At 44.5% G+C, this 18396-nt stretch overlaps 1 protein-coding gene across 1 annotated transcript in view; it reads right to left on the bottom strand.

Annotated features, from left to right (window-relative positions):
* The window catches only part of LOC138468320 (exportin-5-like), a 391463-nt gene that overhangs the window by 95302 nt on the left and 277765 nt on the right, over positions 1-18396 (bottom strand). The window contains exon 7 of the mRNA XM_069608823.1: positions 2687-2824. Coding sequence (XP_069464924.1) covers positions 2687-2824 — 138 coding nt within the window. The remainder of the gene's footprint in view (positions 1-2686; positions 2825-18396) is intronic.

Genomic DNA, 18396 nt, shown 5'->3' with positions numbered 1-18396 from the left:
TCCGTACTTCTGTGGGGTCTCCTCGCACCTCCCGCTCCGCCACCGTCTCAGCGCTGGCTGTGGGTGCCCCAACTCCAAGCGATTCCCCCTTCGCCGCTTTCTGCTGGAGGTGGTCACGGCAGGTCCCGCGGATGGCTCTCGTCCGTCTACAAAGGATTTTGGGTGGGCGGGCAGGACTCCCAGGCCCCACGTAGGTCTCGGCAGTGCAGGCCACACTACGCAGCGAGTTTCTCACGGAAGGCAAGTCCGATTCGCTCCGAATTTTCAACAGGGATGAGATGCCGTGCTAGGATATATTATTCTTGCAGATTTAGTAGTTTTGCCACAGGATTGCCGCGATTAAACAGGATTCATGCGGGAGGCAGCCGGGAGCTCACAGGGGAGCTGCCATCTTGGTCGGCCCTCTAGCACCCTCTTTATCATTTTTGCTAATAACGGGGTATATTTTACATTAATATGCTGTATCCCACATTGTTTTGACGTGGTATTTAAGACCTCATGGCCCAAGGTCAGGGAGTTTACACGCTCAAGGGCGTCGTCCACCAGGCACTAGGTTAGAGTTTTCGGGCTTTTCTTTGTAGAGAAAATTAGAACTCCCAATTTCTGGCCATTTACTTTTAGTTTGTTTTATGAGTGGAACAATGTAAGTTTCCGTTGAAGTCCAATTGGGGTAAGATGAAAAAGAACCATCGTCCACAATTGCTATTCAATCAAGAGACACTGAGCCAAACCCCAATGGATGTGTGAGACCCTCCTCCCATATTTTTGCCATTTCTGCAGTGCAGAGATTGCACAGGGTGGGGGCCACCACGTAACCCTGCCTTAACCCAACAAATGTCAATGCTGGGAGCCATCGTGGCCCCCTGCCTGTCCAACCTCACTCTCACCGTGAGCAGCAGTGCAGACAGCTGCACCAGATTTGCAGGAACGCCTACCGCCGTGAGATTAGCCCAAAGTCGTCCCCTACTAACTGTATCAGATGCGTTTGACATATCGATAGATGCCATGTAGCCTGTGCCTACCGGGTTTTTTTTTTTTAAACTGCGGCTCGCATATGGGCCATAACAGAGGCATTTTAGAGTAGTAACCATCCTAGCGCGGAACCAAATTTGGAATTCCGATAGAAATTTACGTTTTGTAATCAGAGATTTGAGTTCTTTTAACAACCGAGTTCCAAAACTTTTAATAGACGAATCCAGAAGTGCATATGGTCTAAAAAATCCTAGGATTAAGTTTATACCCCTTCTTAAAAATGGGGATAACCAGAGATTGTTCCCCTGTGTCTGTGGCCTTATGGGTAAGGCCAATATGTTTAAATAAGTCCTAGAGGGGAGGGGCCCAAATCTTCAAATTGTTTTTAATAATTATCGGTGGGATGTTGTCCGGGCATGGAGCTCTAGAATGTTTTGTTTTACTGAAAGGACTTCTTCCAAGTCCCAGTCTAGGTCATATGCAACTTCATTTTCGGGAAAATACTTTTCCTGTATGTATTGTTCAGGCCTGCGCATTGATCCGACAATCCCCTGCTATTTGGAGTTTTTATTTCATGGCACCTCCCCCATCAATGACCAAAATGCGGCAGCATCGTTTCCAATCAATGACCCAACCATCTCCTGGTTTCTCTTAATAAATGTTTCACGTCTCAGTAGCCTCAATTAGTGTTTATAGTATATTATGATTTTCTCTTTTCTACAAGAAACCCTATTTGGCATGCTCCAATGGCAGATCTCCTACTGGCTTTTGCCTTTTGAACTCGTCTCATAACTATTTGGGTGGAAGGAACGCCCCTGGATTTGCCTCCTAGCAGAGAGTAACTTTATGCATGTTTGCAGCTTGCTGGTATAGTTGCTAGCATTTCGTTTTTCCCCTGCTTCTAACACAATATCCAGTTCTTTTCCTCATATAGTCATGAAAGATCTGCATGCCTTCCTATTCCACCTCAAGGACCCCTCAAAGCCCCCCCCCCCGGCTACTGTAGTAAAGGCTAAGGAAGGCTTGAGGAAGTAGGTGCCCAAAAGCTTGTGTATGGTGAGATTAATGGGGAAGTGATTGCTCCCTAGGGGCATCTCCCCTGGTTAATGAATCACATTTTGCCTAAATCAGCAAATAAGAACATATGATCAATCCAAGAGTTTTTCTCTCCTCTCTTCCTCACTGCCCTATTCTGGATTAGCTGGAGAGGTCGTAGAGTGGAAGGAGGCGGCTATTGTAATAGTGAAACCTAGAGAGAACCGGGGTTTGAGTAACTGGGGGAAGGTGAGAAAAGGTAGAATCCCTTTGAGAAGGAAGAGCTGAAAGTGGGACTTCTTGGCAGTGTCCTGAGTGTGGGGGCGGAAAGAAAGAGAGGAAGGCCAGAGTGAAGGGAAGAAGTCAGGGGCAGGGGTCCCAATGGGATGGATCTCGGTTTTGCAGTCATTGAGGCAGAGATCATTGGAAGTGCACCAGGCCTGGATGGCAGAAAAGTAGTCAGGGATGATGGAAGGTGCAATAGAGTTTGAAGAAGTGCTGTGTGCCATCAGCATAACATTAGAAGATGGGGAGAAGGAGGAGAGCCAGTTGAATGAGGTAGATGTTACAGAGCCAAGGCGAGAGGATAGAGCACTGGAGGACACCACACGTGGAGAGGTATTTAACTTCCAATGAAATACCTGTAACTTCATTATATGCTTTCACGAAGGCGACTTACCAGAGCTTCGTATATCTGGAAACCAAGCTGAACAAGTGCATCAATGTAAACAGAATGTCCCGTGTGCTGTTTTAACCCTTTCAGTACCATGGTGAAGAAATATGCCACAGCATCTGGAAGGAGCGGCTCCGATACCACCTAGGACGGCAACAAGTTAACATCATGAGAACATGAGACAAGTTAACAAGGTGATAACTTACTTCAATAATCGTGTACAAACAACTGATATATCTGTGCAAAAGACCTGGCATTTCATTAAGGCTCCAATATATAAACGAACTGCAACACTGAAATAACCCAGTGCTTGCGAGGAAAACAAACATTTAACTCCCACTAATTGGTTTACACGTACAAAAGGAGCTTAAAAAAAACTAGAGAGCACTCATTAATGTCTATGTTTACAGTTTCAATGTTTGCTATTGTTAGGTACGTTTTTCCTTTTGCACTTTTCCCTCCATACGTTTCTTTTGGGACCCCAATACTTTTTGCTAGCTTTGAACCCTGTTTTTTTTTCGAGGTCACTTTACTTCCCTTGCCTGTTTTGCTCATTCTTTTGGGAAAACTGACTTCTCCCCAAGATGGTCAGTACTGATTGGGTCTCATTTACCAAATGTTTTAACATGGGAAAGTCCCATTGAAAACACTTTTGTAAATCCGGCCCTATTGTCTTGCTTATTCTTGTATTTTTACAATTGCACAAATCAGCTTGCAGGGAAGTACAGTTTGCATACTTGTAAAACCTTGTACCGAATATCTGTTTGGTTACTTTGACAATGGTCGCAGCAGCAGTATGATTTTGACAGTTCTTGCGCTATTTTACTAATGCACTTATGCATTTACTGTGAATAGCTACCAAAAGGTGGCTAGCACCCCCCCAACCCCAAGATGGCTGTGCAAAGAGCTTTATCGCTTGTTTTTTGCCCATATTGTTCTTTGGCCTTCTTCCTGCCTTCTCAGGTCAGGCAATGCCTTATATTGAAATCCCTTTCCTGGGGAAAGATGTGGCTTTCGCTGGCAGAGGGGCTTTGAGTGCGAGAGCTAGAGGAAGGGTCTGGAACTGTCTAGTCCTAATCCACATCCTTTGGTGCCTGCATGTCTGTCGATGGGCAGGAGTGACTTGACAACCCTTGGCTGTTTGAATGGTGCAGACCCTTACCATTGGTGGGCTTAGACTTGCTCCTATCCTGATTCCTGGATAAAAGGAGGGCTCCTGCAACTGTTCACCAGATCACTGTTGTAGCCAAGTCTTCAATGATGAAGAAAAGCAGCCCAGTGACGACCTCTGCAGCTGACCAGCAACAATTCCAGTGTTGTCACAGTGATGCCCTGCTCCTCTGCCCTGATCTCAAGAAGGTCATTGTTGTGCTTCGACCCCTGGACCGGTGGGAACAACCAGTCTTGAACCCTGCATCAAGATCGTGCTTGCTTGCTGAGCCTTGGGAAGTGTCTCTGGACCAACTGGTGAACTGACCAGCTCCCTCCTGGGCTACCTCACTGCAGCCGTCTCTGTTCCAGGCAGAGCTGTGGAAATTTGCATATCACCAGCTTCTGCCACAAACCACCTGATCCTACATTTCCAGCCGTCTCACTAAAAGGGAACCTATGCTGGAGATGCTCCTGTGTTCACGGCTGTATGATAGATCACTGCCTGATCGTTATGACCTTCGCTGGATCTCGTTTTCGTGTCCCTGAGGCTGCCTCTCCCGCAGAAGTCGTCCTTTGTCTTTGTTTGGGTTGTCAACTGGAAGCTGTCCAAACAGATTGCAGTGCACTGCAACCAACTGAAACTAAAATCCCATGAAACAAACATGTTCTGCTGTCTACACGACCCTCGCAGTAGGAACAAGAACAGAATAAATAAATCTATAATGAAGTCTGGAACCTACACAAGAGGAATCCGGAAACTCCCAAGCCAGGGAGTACGTGTACATACCGGCTGATTTCTCTCCCTGTCTCCCATAGGGCATACAGTCCTGACCTGATCTTTGGTGGTGGAATCTGGGCTGAGGATCCTTCCCTAGACAATCCTAGTGTGTTGGATTGAGTGGAGTACTAACCTGAATTTTTATCTAACTTGACATTTTCTATGATCAACATCACAGCCCAGTGCATTCATTTTATGTAAACTTACTTGAATAAGTTATACTTTGGAACTGGGAACTTTTGGGCACAAGGCCCGAAACGATCTTAGGGTTGGACTTATTAACATTAAGTGAAGCTGTCCTTGTGTTGAATCGGAAGAGTTCTGCCCATTTTCCTTCTATCGTAATACTAGACTGTATTGCACTGCTAATTGATTCATATGCAATTCTATTCTCCTAATGGTGAATATGTATACAGGTTTTATAAGGTTTTGTGTGACAATAATTGCCTGCGATTTTTATATGCTTAGTGTATAACCTTAATGAATGGTGTTGATCTGTGTAGACTCATTGTAGCCCTAGACCACGCATACTCTTTTTCTGAGATTAAGCCTCGACTGCTCAGCTACCTTACCTTGATCTGTTTTGGCTAACCCCCCAGTATCCTCCCCATTTACCATAAATCGGGTAGTCTCCCAAAATCACCCCACCAGGGTTGATTTTGGAAATCCATCTTAACAGAAATTATCTGAACACTAGGGTACGCGGACATACAATGTTAAATAAAATCAATACAATGTTAAATAAAATCACTACAGAAGAGCAACACATAATTGGTAGCAAATTCCATTCAGAAGCACTTCACTTGTGTATAAGTGCTTTACAAATAACTAATTACAATTAATAATGCTAAAAATTGTTTAACAAGTACTTGCATGAACCAATTTTGTTACAACTGAGACAAAAGCCACCCCAGACTCTCAGTTACGATACTGTATGGAGTTTTATCCCTCCCATGTATATTTCTTGTTCTTTTAGATATTTCAACATTCCTCAAGCACTTCCTTGCCTTCTATAAAATAGCATTCTGCGATACATAGTATCCAACAACTCTGCGATTGCTTTGTGACAGGATTGAACATTCATGAGATATAGTAATCAATGAGCAAATTACTTAACTCCCGATAATATTAATTCTGATGGATATATCTCCCACAGTTTCTGCATCTACAATACTTTATCCGTAGCACAGTTGATTTTCAGAAACCTTTTCAACACCAGAGGGAACAACGCGACATACCCTTGGCTCAGCTCGATGCCTCTACATGCCTTGTGCCGCACATGATGTTGGGGCAGTATATATCAAGACGTAGCACTCTATGACCTTACTTCAGACTTTTTTCCTATCACTCTGTTGCCAAGGGGCCACAGAACCTATCAAGGTTTACTAGCCATCAGCCAAGAGGAGCAGACTTGGAGGGCGAAGAAGAAACCGCAGGAGGAAAATCATCAGGAATAACATCACCAAGAGACAAGTAATATGTTCTTCTAATGGACTCCTTCTTCTAACTAATTCCTCATCTCCGAAAGAGTGCATTACCAGTCTGTGAGTCTGGAGGAGAGCAAGAGGACATTACCTAAACCTAGAAAATTCTCAAGGACTGTAATGCCAAAGTGGGTAAACTACCCCAAAAGGGCATCCAAGGAGTAATGTTTGACAAATGTGTGCAGTGCAGAAAAGCCTGTGTAGCCACTTGACAAAAGTACAAGACAGGGACCCACTTCTGTAGGGAAGAGGAAATGGTCAGACCTCTGGTAAAAGGAGATCTGGGGCAGTCAATCACATCTTTGTCAGCTAGATCAAAGCATTCAGAGATGAAGAGAATGATCCACTACGGCAGGGCCTGGGGTTTGGTCACAGCCCCACCACCCAGGCAACCAGCAAAACCCACAAAAAGCTGGTCATCATTTCTCACGTACCATATCCGAGAGATGTAGTAGTAGCACCGGGTTCAGCCGATGGGATCACTACACTGCCTTGGCAGAATAAGGCAGAGAAAAAAACACTGAAGTTGTATCTTTTGAGAGAGAGGGAAGTCTGAGACCACCTTGGGAAGAAGGAAGGTCTCACGCTCAACGTCACCTTCGCTCTGCAGAAAATCAAATAGGGAGGTATAACACAATGCCTGGCGCGCGCACACACACATCTTGCAGAAGTGATATAATCAGGAAAATCACCTTAATGGTGAGCAATCTAAGAACACGAATGCAAGGGCTCTAACAGAGCACCCATAAGGAACATCAACACTATTTCAATCGCACAGAAAAACACTAGCTGGTATGGCAAAAACGGATGACTTAATCCCCACAAAAACTCCTCCACTTCCTGGTAGAGATCCCACTCATGGAAAGTTGAAGTCAGCCTGCTAAAGGCATCACCTATGCGGTTCTCTGTTCCCACTAGATGGGCTGCTGTCAGCCATTCTCCAGAGTGTAAAACCACAGTCGCATTACTTCTGTGCACATAGGCAAACCCAAACACCACCACCTTTCTTGAGGTAATGCATGGCCACGGTTTTGTCCATAAGGACCAGCACTCACTTGCCCGCCCCGAGGAGAGTAGAGTAGGGCCACCATGGCAGGCCTGATTGCCCCTACCTCTAGCAAATTATTGTGTTCTAGGGCTTCTGTTGGACACCAAGGTCTGCTCAACGTAAGGTCCAACAGGTGAGGTGAGTGCCCTAACCCTTCCAGAATGCAACTGTGCCCACAGTTGATGTTAAGATGGATTTCCAAAATCAACCGGGGGGGGGGGGGGGGGGGGATTTCGAGAGTCCAATTTATTATGCTGAAGTTGAGCCAAACCCAATCAAGGTAGGTAGAAGAGCTGCAGGGCTTGGGGGCTGGAGAGGTGCGAGAGTGGTCTGGGGCTACAATGTGTCCACACAGATCACCACCAATAATTCCACTTGGACAGTTAAGCACAAACATACAATGATTTACTGGGTCTTTAAAATAGACACTACACAAATGAAATCTGTATGCAAATATTGTCGCACACTTACTATAAAACAGATACAAACTCTTATGAGAAGATAGAAAGCATTTGATTCAATCAGTGCAAAATGGTAAATAGCCAGATACATAAAGTTCTGTAGAATCGCTAACACCCAAGTCCAGCCCTAAGATGGTTTGGGGCCTTATGTCATAATGTTATCAGTTTCAAAGTTACACTTTTCCGGAGGGTTTACTATGCGATTGGACAATGCCAGATGTTCAAAAAGCTTTCTTCAATGGACAAACCAAGGAGCATGTCCCTGAACGACTTCCGTTAATGCAAGAAGGCCGAAAATGCAGCAGCATGTGTCTTTTGGTACAAGTTAAAGATCCTCCAAGTTCCAAGGATTTACTCGGAATGCTGAGTGCTGCATCGAGGTATCCCAGGAGAGAGCTGGTCAGTCGATCGGTTGGTCCTGGGACACTTCCAGAAGCACAGATCTTCGAGTAGTAGTCAGGACTTGTTTTTCACAACGGTCCAAACATCGAAGCACCAACAAGGGTCTTCAGATTAGGCAGAGTAGCAGGGCTTCGCTGGGACTTCACTGGAGTTGGTGCTGGTTAGCTGCAGGAGTCTTCCTCGGGTTGTCAAGCACAAGGTTTTACTTAACTCCAAAAAGTCAGGACTGGAGTCAAAACAAAGCAAGAAGAAAAAGGTGGCAAATTGAAGTCTTAGGAACCAAAGCAGCAAAAAGAAAAGCTTTCCCAACAATGAACCCTCTCTCAAGACGCCGAACCACTGTCACAGTAGTCATAAGAGGAAAAGGGTTGCAATTCCCTTGCTCTTGGTTTGGAAACAAAGGGCTGCCTAACAGCTAATCCGAGGGACTTTGTTGTGGCTTTGGATGATTGAAACATTTGAAGGACGTCATCAGCCATGTCCCCAAATAGATGGTGACCATCATAGGGCAAGCTCATGAGCTTTGCTTGCACAACTGGAGCGAACTCCGAGATACCCTTCCAGGAGTGCCTCCTGATGACCATATCCATGGCCATAAAATGCGCTACACAGTTGAACGAGTCAAGGCCTCCCATACTGCCTCACTAGCATCCTGCACTAGAGAATTGAAGTCCTGCCTCATACGTCCCACTGGGTGATTCGTAGCCACTTCTGACACCACAGACCAGAGGCCAAAAGAAATGTTGGGCAAGGCGCAAGCTGCATCTATTAGTGTAATCAAGGAAAGGATGCCAGAGGTGAATACTTTGCAACACCAAGCGTCCTGCTCGTTACTTTCCCTGTCAGGGCGGGGTGTCGTCTTAAGGCTGTCGATTGCGGCTTAAACCACCAAGTACTTTGTGAATACATGCTAGTTCATGGGCAGGGCTCAGTCCACCGCAGTGATTGAAACGTCTTCTCCCAGGCGTGTAAGATTGGGGCTTCCACAGCCACGTGCAAGGGCAATAAGGTATTTTTTTATTTGTTTTATTTTATTCATATATTTGGTTTATTACAAAGCTTTCCAATTACATCTCATGAATTCCCATTCCCCAGTAAAAAAAAATCTTAAAAACATAACATCTTTCTTTGTTCCCTTCCCATCGCCCCTTTAAAATAATCCCCACGCAATTTTATCCTACAAATTACAAGTTCAATATTTCTTCCAGAAATGTCATTCTGCCACAATCATTGCATTATTTCCCCCCAATTATGAACATTTGCCACCACTCATCCATTGTTGGGGTCTTCCATCGCAACATCAACTCTCACATATTTCCTTCTTACAGTGGTCAAGTCTCCACATTCTGTTAACAGATGTTTAGTCGTCTCCACCCTGTCACCTCTCCTGCAGAATATACAGGAGGGTGTAATGCCCTCAAGTTGCCTCCTAGCACCAAGGACTTCCCGCGTAGGGAGGATATTAAGTCTCCACCTCATGAAGACATTCCTATATTTGCAGCTCAGGAATTTCACCAAATATCTAGGGAGTTGATTTCTCAATCTTTTTTCCAGGGCGCAAATCAAAACAGTAGTCTGTAAGTGCTTCTTTTCTCAATAGATTAATCCAATACACGTGTTGTATTTGGGTCTTGGCTTTAATCTGATTACTCCGAAGTACCTATTCGGTGACACCAAGGGATTCCAGTCATTCTCTGCATCTCAATTTCCAGGGGTCCACAATCCTGTTCTCTCTCCACTCCTTGCTAGTCTCAGTAGCTTTTAGTAGATCAAAGGGGAGCGGATTGCGGTCCTCTATACATTTCCAGTATAAGCTCAGAGATCTCCATCTCATCATTGAGTTCAAGGACTGTAGGACCAGTTCAAACCTAATCAGACAGATCGGTATGGATTTAGGGAGGCCCAAGACCCGCTTCCAGAATAGACCCTCCAACACCAGCCAGAACCCTGTAGGCATATTCTGGGGCATTTCACCTCCATACAAACTAGTCGAAGTAAACTTTTGCTTATAAAAGGTTATTATTGGGACCATCATAAATGTACCAAATCTGCTCTGTAACGCCTTTGTCTGATCGGCCAGCCTTACACACTTGAATCTAAGTTCATCCATCCACAATTTTTCATTCACGTTACAATTAAGACTCCCAAGTATGTTATTGAATCTACACACACTCTTATTGGAGCGCATTAATCGAGGTGAATTTCGGTTTCAGTTTCCCGCAGGCACCAGAATTTTGATTTTTTGCACATTACTTCTTAATTCGTTTGACTAAAAGTAGCTCTCTAGCTGAGTCAGTCTCCTTTGTCGGACTATCGGTGTTAGATCGATGACCACCAAATCATCGGCATACATCATCCACGGGTTAGGTTGATTATACAACTTGGATGGGGAAATGCTTTAACCCCTTCTTGGCAAGATGCCATATCAGATAAGTACAGATCGAAGACGCCAAAGGGTAACCTTGCTTTAGTTCCTAAAAGCTATATATTGACTTAGTTGGCGGACAGTCTTACTTGAATTGAGGTAGCATAATAGAGTGTCCCAATTGCCTCCATAAGGTTTGGAGGGCATACCCTATACAACAGTTTATCCCAGAGAGTTTGCCTCTGTGGATGCGGTCGAAGGCTTGCCCCAGATCTAAAATAGCAAAATAGACATTCTGATTGGTTTTTTAGACTGGTCCCTACCCCTAGGACAAACCCTGCTTGTCTTATATCAGAGTCCTGAGTCACGCACCCATTTATTTAGATGTTTCAAAAGGATTGAGGCAAAGATCTTCCCCAGGGTGACTAGGCAGGCAATGGGTCTGTCATTTTTGGGGTCATCCCCATCACCCTTCTTGTATATTAAGACGATTAGTGCCTTGCTTCATGACAGTGGAATTTTCCTGGCCATTAAAATCTGATTGAAAAGAAACCGGCAGAATTCTGCCCAATCCTCTGGATTCTCTATTAGAGTGCTATTATTCAGGCCCGCGGCTCTTGATGGATTCAACCTTTTTATTAAGATCCGTATATATTCCCTATCAAATTTAATGTACATGCAGTCGCAGCAATTTCTTGTATGGAGTGTAGACCCATAACCGGCGTCATTAAAGTGATCAGTGAAGTAGTTAATCCATACCCTTTCCGGTACTGCAGGGACCATAGTAGCCAACTGGAATGTGGCATTGTTATTAAGCAGCTTCCATAAATCTCTTCGACAGAATTTTCATTATAGTTTCCGCATCTTCTTGGAAGCGCTGGGCTCTAGTAGCCAATTTCTATATTGTGGTCTTTTCCTTTTTATAGCCATTTTGTCCCCTTCATTGGAGCGGTCTATGCACTGTAGATCAGCTCACAGGATTTTCTTTATCTCTCTTACTTTCTGGCTCGGATAATACAGCCTCTTAAATTCCTGTTTTCCCCCGGTATGAGATTTTACTGTGAAGACCATGTACTTGAATATTCTAACCCCCTACTGTTGGACTCGTGTGTTTTGCATCTGTTGTCGAGCAAGGGCCAAGAATATCCCGTTCAGGATCAGGAGGTGATCACCATCGGTCATCGGTTTAATTTCTAGAGTGCTCAGCCATCTAGTCGGGCCCCCTGACAATATAGTAATCCAGATGTGCCATCTGGTTTCCTAGAGACCATGTCACCTTTCCTGGAATGTCCCCTCTTAATTGACCGTTCACCATACCCACATCTCGCTCTGAGTTCTGAAATCCAGAGGGACACTTTTGTACTCAGGAACCTCTTGGGCAGCTTTATTCCTGCTTTATCCAAACATTTTATGTTAAGATCTCCACATTACATTATATGAGGGTCATTCATTCTTACTCGCAAATCATCTATCATATTAGTGACTGCCCCCACACAGTCTTCCTCCCCCATCCCGACAGGATTCCAATACAAATTGATTATGATTAGTAGCAACAGGTCTTGACCCTCCATCTCCCAAGACAAGGTCACTATTTGGGGATTAAGATTTCTTGACTCCAGAATGGTACACGGACCACCCCGCTTCACCAATGTCATTAGACCTGCCGAGGGCCTTGCCACCTCTCTGGATAGCAGGATTAAAAGAATCTCAAATCCTTCGCACATCAGCTTAGTTGACAGCCATGTCTCCTGCATACAACAGGTCATAGGATGCCACGTCCAATCCTCTTGCTTGAACTGATGTGTAAAACCTCTCATATTCCATGATGCCAAGCGTGAGAGGGATCCCTGGGTAGCAGGAGTTATAGGTCTGAAGCTTGCATCAGCATCCTTGCCAACCAACCCCAGTCTGCCAAGAGTTTTGGTGGACTCGGTTTCCATGCACATCTTGATGTTTCTTCTCCATTTGCACCTCCAAAAGTCACTTTCAACAAGGAGCCTCTTTTACCCCCCTCCCCCAACACGGTGACGCTAGGCACGGGTACTCTACACGCGTGGGGGTTCGAGACCATCCAGACTTTGCTCCTCGGTCGGCGGTATGCGCCTAAGCTCGCTCCAGGCTTTAATTGACCTGGCGTGAGGGACCATCTCCAGTATCCTTACTGGCCGGTTGACCTCCCTCCAGTATCTCGAATCCCAGAGGGAGAAAGTCAGGGCCAGCTGCCACCAAGCAGTTTCTCACCAGCACCGAGAGGAGATGTAAGATCATACAGTCAAGACCGCTTTCTTTTACAAATTCCACAATCTTGATGTCGTCTGGGCCAATGAAACTGAGTTTGGGAGAACAGTGGTGTAGTTTTAGAAAGTTTTTCCTGTTCATAGTCAGGCCGCCTCCTTCTTGGATCAGACGTTCAATTGAAACATGGATGTTCTGGGTATCTTGGGCAACTAAGAGCTGGTTTTCCCCCGTTATGCTTGGTTTCTCATTGGGCTGAAACCATGTCAAGATGAATAGAGCTGGATTCTTTATTTTTCTCTAGCAATGAGACTTTTTTTTTGCTCCGTCGTGCGAAAAGGTTTAGATAGTACAACCCCGCATTCAGACCAACTGGAGGGTGGTCATGTTTTCTATTGGTGAGCAACGTAGTTACCCAGGGAACCTCGTTCTTATACAGGTCATAAGTTGTATTGGCCATTGCTTCATCCTCCACAGATATTTCATCAGAGTATGTTGACAAGTTCATCAGGAGGCAAGTATTCTCATTCAACGTATGTTGAGATGGCGCTTCTCTGTTGATGCACTTTGGGATAGATAGGTCGGCCTGTAAGACATTCTGGTTTTTCATAGGGATCGGAGGACGTGGGAGTGTGATGTGATGTTTAGTAGAAAAGCTCTTGATCCATTTGAATGACCTTTTTTTCGAGGTGGTATGCTGCTTTGTAAGACTTTTTTGTTGTTGTCTTAAAGTCCTCTTTTTCCCCCCTAATTAACAAAGGTTGTTTTTTCCAAAGACCGGATAACGTTTATTTGCCTGGTCTATCGTAGTGGTGGTTTGTGTGTCCGTTATTGGTGTTTCCATGATGTCCGAGTCAAGGGGAGTTCTCCCCACGGCGTCCCGGGTCCTGGACTTGGCCTAAGGTTAAGGCAGTATTCTCCCCTTCTGAGATCATTCTTTGATCAATTTGATTTCCTTTGCTCATTAGGCTGTGGCCGCGCCTTTGAGGTGTTGAGATCGGGGCATATCAGCGTTGGTCTCCAGCTCGAGAGCTTCCCCTGAGTAGCAAGCGAGTGAGGGTCTGGAAGGGTTGTAAAGGGTCACACCATGGGCTCCAATCTCCATCAGACTTGAAGCACCTGTTTCCTTCTGATGCTTCAACCATTTCATTTGTTCCACGATTGAGGCCATCAGTGTAATTTTCTCTGCCACCTCACCTCTCGCTAAATCGAATAGCCCCGCTTGCCATTGCGCAGTCATCTCCGCTTATTTGTAGTTTATTTATTTAAATGTATAAAGCGCCTAACGGCCCAGAGGCATTGTTGCGCTGTTACAGAAAGATTTGCTTAAATGCGCATGGTACAGTCAGGTAGTAGTACATACATTTGCAAAAGTAGAGACAGATGCATATATATACAGAGGAGAAAAGTAGTACAGACAGGACATGTTCCCATGTTGCAAGGGAGGATGTCAGTTCTTATGTACATTTGAGGCGTAGAGCCTAGCTTGTACCAATTCAGAAAAAGATTCCAGGAATATCAACTTGTGTGCCATTGCCAACAGTGTCGCTTGATCTTTGATTGTATTGTTTAAATTCTCGTACAGTTTCAAGAATGGATTGCGCTGTGTGTTTCCATACTGGTGTTGGACTAGAAAGCTTTGTTCTGCCTTCCCAAGATACTGTGCTGGTGAAGTCTATCCTTCTCTATCTACTATCCAGGAGGAGCTTAAAAACCCTAACTAATGCGGAGCATGCTGTGTGTGTGTCCGTGTTTCTCGTGGCGCTTGTGGCTGGATTGAACGAGCAGCAGATGACCCGGATTAATTTGGAAAAACAAGCAACTTTAACTAAAGGTAAGAGCCCAGTGACTCTTGCCTGCCTCCCAAGAATTTTGTGCTAGGAAATCTCCTGTACAATTGTGAATATTTCTGTATTGGACTGTTTATGAGAAGTGATCCTCTTCCGCAGAGTGGGGGCACGGTGACTAGCGGTGTAATGGCCTCTGACTGACAGGCGCTTCTTTTTAGAGGATGTCAGCGGTGTCTGTGGGTAACCGGCTTTTAAATTGCTCTGGATACATCTTTAAAGAGGACCCTTTCTGTGCTCGATCTCTGCCCACCTCCAATTTAAGTGGCCGACAAACACTGCGCAGGTGGCAATGTGGGTACTTCACCTATGAACCCCAAGGCTTGACAGCGGTGAGACTTGGTTAATCATTATGACTTTAGAGTGATGATTGCGGGAACTTTGCCTTTGAACCACTCTAGTTTACCCTTGATAGGTGGTGAGCGGTGACTGCAAGCATCTTGCCTTTGAGTCATTCAAGCTACTTATAGGCTGAGAGCGATGACATTCTGGCTCTGTGCAGCTTTCACTAGTCTTTAAGGACCCAGGTGTGGTGACTGTGGGCATCTTGCCTTTGAGCCTTTCCTTTTTTTTTCCTGATCTGTGGGTCTTTCGCTTCTGTTACGACCTATTGCAGACCTCGGAATGCACTTAAGTGGCTGTCCCATGATGGGTAGGTCAGATCCCCTCAATTATATTACAGACGCAGACATTCTAAAGGCTGTGAATTTTACCTTGCCGCGGTTCCCAAAGGATGAAACACCTCTGCATACTAATGGGGATGAGGTTTTCATTAATACTTCAGTCCCCATTGTGGCAAGAAATGGAAAACCCTTCCATAAAGTCCCACAGAAGAAGCCTCCCCAGCTCCAATTCCTGGGACTAAACTAATAACTTCCTTTTTTCACCTAATGAAATGTCAAGGAAACCTCAAAATATTGTAAAGAAGAACTGGACACTAATCCTCGAACAATCCAATCCGAATGATCAAGTACCCCTAAATTCTTTTGTGAAGATGACCAAATTTCGTTATGTAACTCTACTGATCGATTAAACCCGACTACTCATGATGCATTATCTGATTTCAGTGACCAAAGAAATCGGGTCTTGTGTTCTTTTTGTGCATCACCTCCACCATTGGAATTTCTTCGTACAATATTTTGAGGTTTCCAAAGACTTCCTTCCTTCGTAGACCATCTCCATCTACTCCTGGTAGTAGTCTTCGCTGGAAACCAACACCGGATCAGCCACTGCCTGAATTTAACCAAATGCCATGCAGATTGGTGAAACTTTATGAGGGTCTGAAGGCGGATGTTAAAAATAATTGTGTTTTGTTAAACCTGGTGGCGAAAACTGAAGTATTAGCTTTAAGGCTTGAAAAGTATACCATGAAATGCATACAAATGCCTCTGGTTGAAAGAGTACCCAGTACTCCCCCGGCCCAAATAGAGGACACAAAAGTGGTCGGTGCCCTTGCAATGTCTATCAAATGCACAGGATCCCCTATTCCAACTAGGGATCAAGATAGAAGGGGTTTCCGAAGAGGTACTTGTACAAGAGGGTTATGATGTAATCTTTTGTCAAGGATTAGACCCTTGACATTCCTGACCTGAAGAATATGAAAATGGAAAAAGCCACTAATCAAGTTAATTCCAATGTTCTCCCTATGATTGTAACCAAGATTAAAGCCAACAAAGGGAAATTGGGCAAGCATGTTCAGGCAAAAATAAAACATGACCAGGGAAAAAATGTGCCCTCTGTAAAATATAAAATCGAACCCATCCAAAAAAATGGGAAAAGGGGACCTTTGAAATGTGTACCCATGCAGGAAGCACCTACAAAGGGGAATAAAAGGTTCTATGAATCCAAGATCGTGGGACAACATCCAGAGTAGGTAAACATCTAAATTGTAAAAGTCCCACAGATGAAAGTGCTGCTAATTTAAGAAAGATCAAGCATTTTCCTGGGAAGCCGATTACGAACACTGACACAGAACCCTCATCCAAGAATAGTGAGGGTAGGCTGCTATGTTATCCAGGAAGCCTGACACGTGCTTCAGATACCTATTGGATGGGAAGTAGCCTGTGTAAGTGGGTGAGATTACAAACCAAGGAAGCGGATCTACTGGGAAACCCCGCCGAAGTAAAGGCCTAAAAGTCTGTGTTCAATGATCAGACCAATAATGTTAATTGGAGCCCCCAAAGGGAAAGTAAGACACTGACAAAATCAAGACAGGGTTGGGCATGCCACATCGGTATGTGAAAAGGGGGAGAGATTCCCGAGAGGTCCAATATCTAAGAATAATCCTACAAGTCGGGACCACCCGGGAATGAAGTTTATAGAGGGGTTGCAAACGTTTTCTCCATCTAAGCAGGAATGATCTTATTAGACCGCATCTTTCCCGAGAATAAGGAGGTGATAATGAGGCGTACCACAATCCTACAATTATTCCCTGAGGTGCCTAAATTAAAGGGCATTAACTCTATTGATATGAATAGGACTGACTTTCTTCATCATGGACAAAGTGACAGATCAATTGTGACTTAACTTACAATTTTTCTTAGACTCAATTCTTAAACAGCGTGCAGCTTGAGAATTTAGGGATTCGACGTCTCCATCTTCAACCCAATATCAAAGACAAACACAGTAGCGCCTAGTGCAGAGATTGAGCAATTAAAAAAATGCACCAGTCCAAAACTACAAAAAACTGGGCGTGGCTCATTAAAGCCTCGTATTAGTACCTCACCCGCTCGTACTTTGGAATGTCAAGAGGGTTCCAACCTTGATATCATAACCTGGAACACTCAGAGAAACAAACATTTATTCCCGGACTCAGCTCCAGGGGACAAGCTCGCTACTACACACATCATTACTCAAGAAACCTGGCTGGTGCAGGCCCCCACATTTGATGGCCGTCCCTCTGTACCTTAGAGGGCTTGGGTCTATTGTCTCTGAACAAAGCCTTGTGCTCTAAAGCTCCAAAATCATGAAGTGAACGAGTGTAAAAGGGAGATGCGGAAGAAGCTCAACCAATTGAAAAAATGTAAAACAAAAGGTCCCACCCCACTTATGGAAGAAGAATAATTTGTCAAGGGTATCGAAATTGGGTGAGGCAATCCAAACCTTCTTGTGAGCAATGGGATGGAGAAGCAATGCTCCTTTGTCTAAAGGACAAGAATTCCTGAGTATTTTGGCAAATAGACACCAGTAAAGCTCCACAATCTGTATTCCAAATAAATTGAGTTTCCGAATCAGACTGGATGTCCTATTTTGTTCAGGCTTTTTCGGCACAAGGAAAAGACCTTGCCACTATGGGACTCTAGTGCGGTATCGCAATTAGATTTTAGTGAAGACATGATCCTAAGAGTTATAAATTCGATTAGTTTGGCAAGGACGCCAGGCCCAAATAACCTGGCGAACCTTGTGATCAAGTCGGATAGAAAATCTTGGGCTAGTGTTCTCTGTTCTATTTAGAAACGTACTTGTTACAGGAACTTTTCCATCTACGTTGTCAACATCCCACATTGTTCCAATATATAAAAGAGGAGATAGCGCCAACCCGTGAATTATCGCCCCATAGCATTGCTTGATGCGTAGAGTAAAGTATTGGCTTCAATTGTGCTTTACCATCTGGAAGCATGGCTAGTTGAGAAGGGGAAAATCTCTAAATGGCAAACTGGCTTTAGGTGAAATATGGGAACTTCACTAAATGGATAAGTGATCAACACGATTCAGGATCTCACTCTTAACGGAAAATATACTGCGGTCTATGGCGCTTCTCTTGACTTAATGGCAGCTTTTGATGCGCTTGACAGTTATTGTGGAAGAAATTGGCAAGCTGGGGGATCCCAGCATGTATTCTCAACCTATTTATTGCTCTCCACCATAAAATCACCATCCAAGTTCGATTCAACAATCACGTAATGCTTTCAAGAGAGATCCCCACTGCTAGAGGAGTCAGACAA

Source organism: Ambystoma mexicanum, chromosome 4q (genome assembly GCF_040938575.1).
Source record: "Ambystoma mexicanum isolate Mex_15411 chromosome 4q, UKY_AmexF1_1, whole genome shotgun sequence".
Classification (NCBI taxonomy): Eukaryota; Metazoa; Chordata; class Amphibia; order Caudata; family Ambystomatidae; genus Ambystoma; species Ambystoma mexicanum.
Note: the sequence above shows the minus strand (reverse complement) of the source record. Positions and strands in the feature narration are given on the sequence as shown.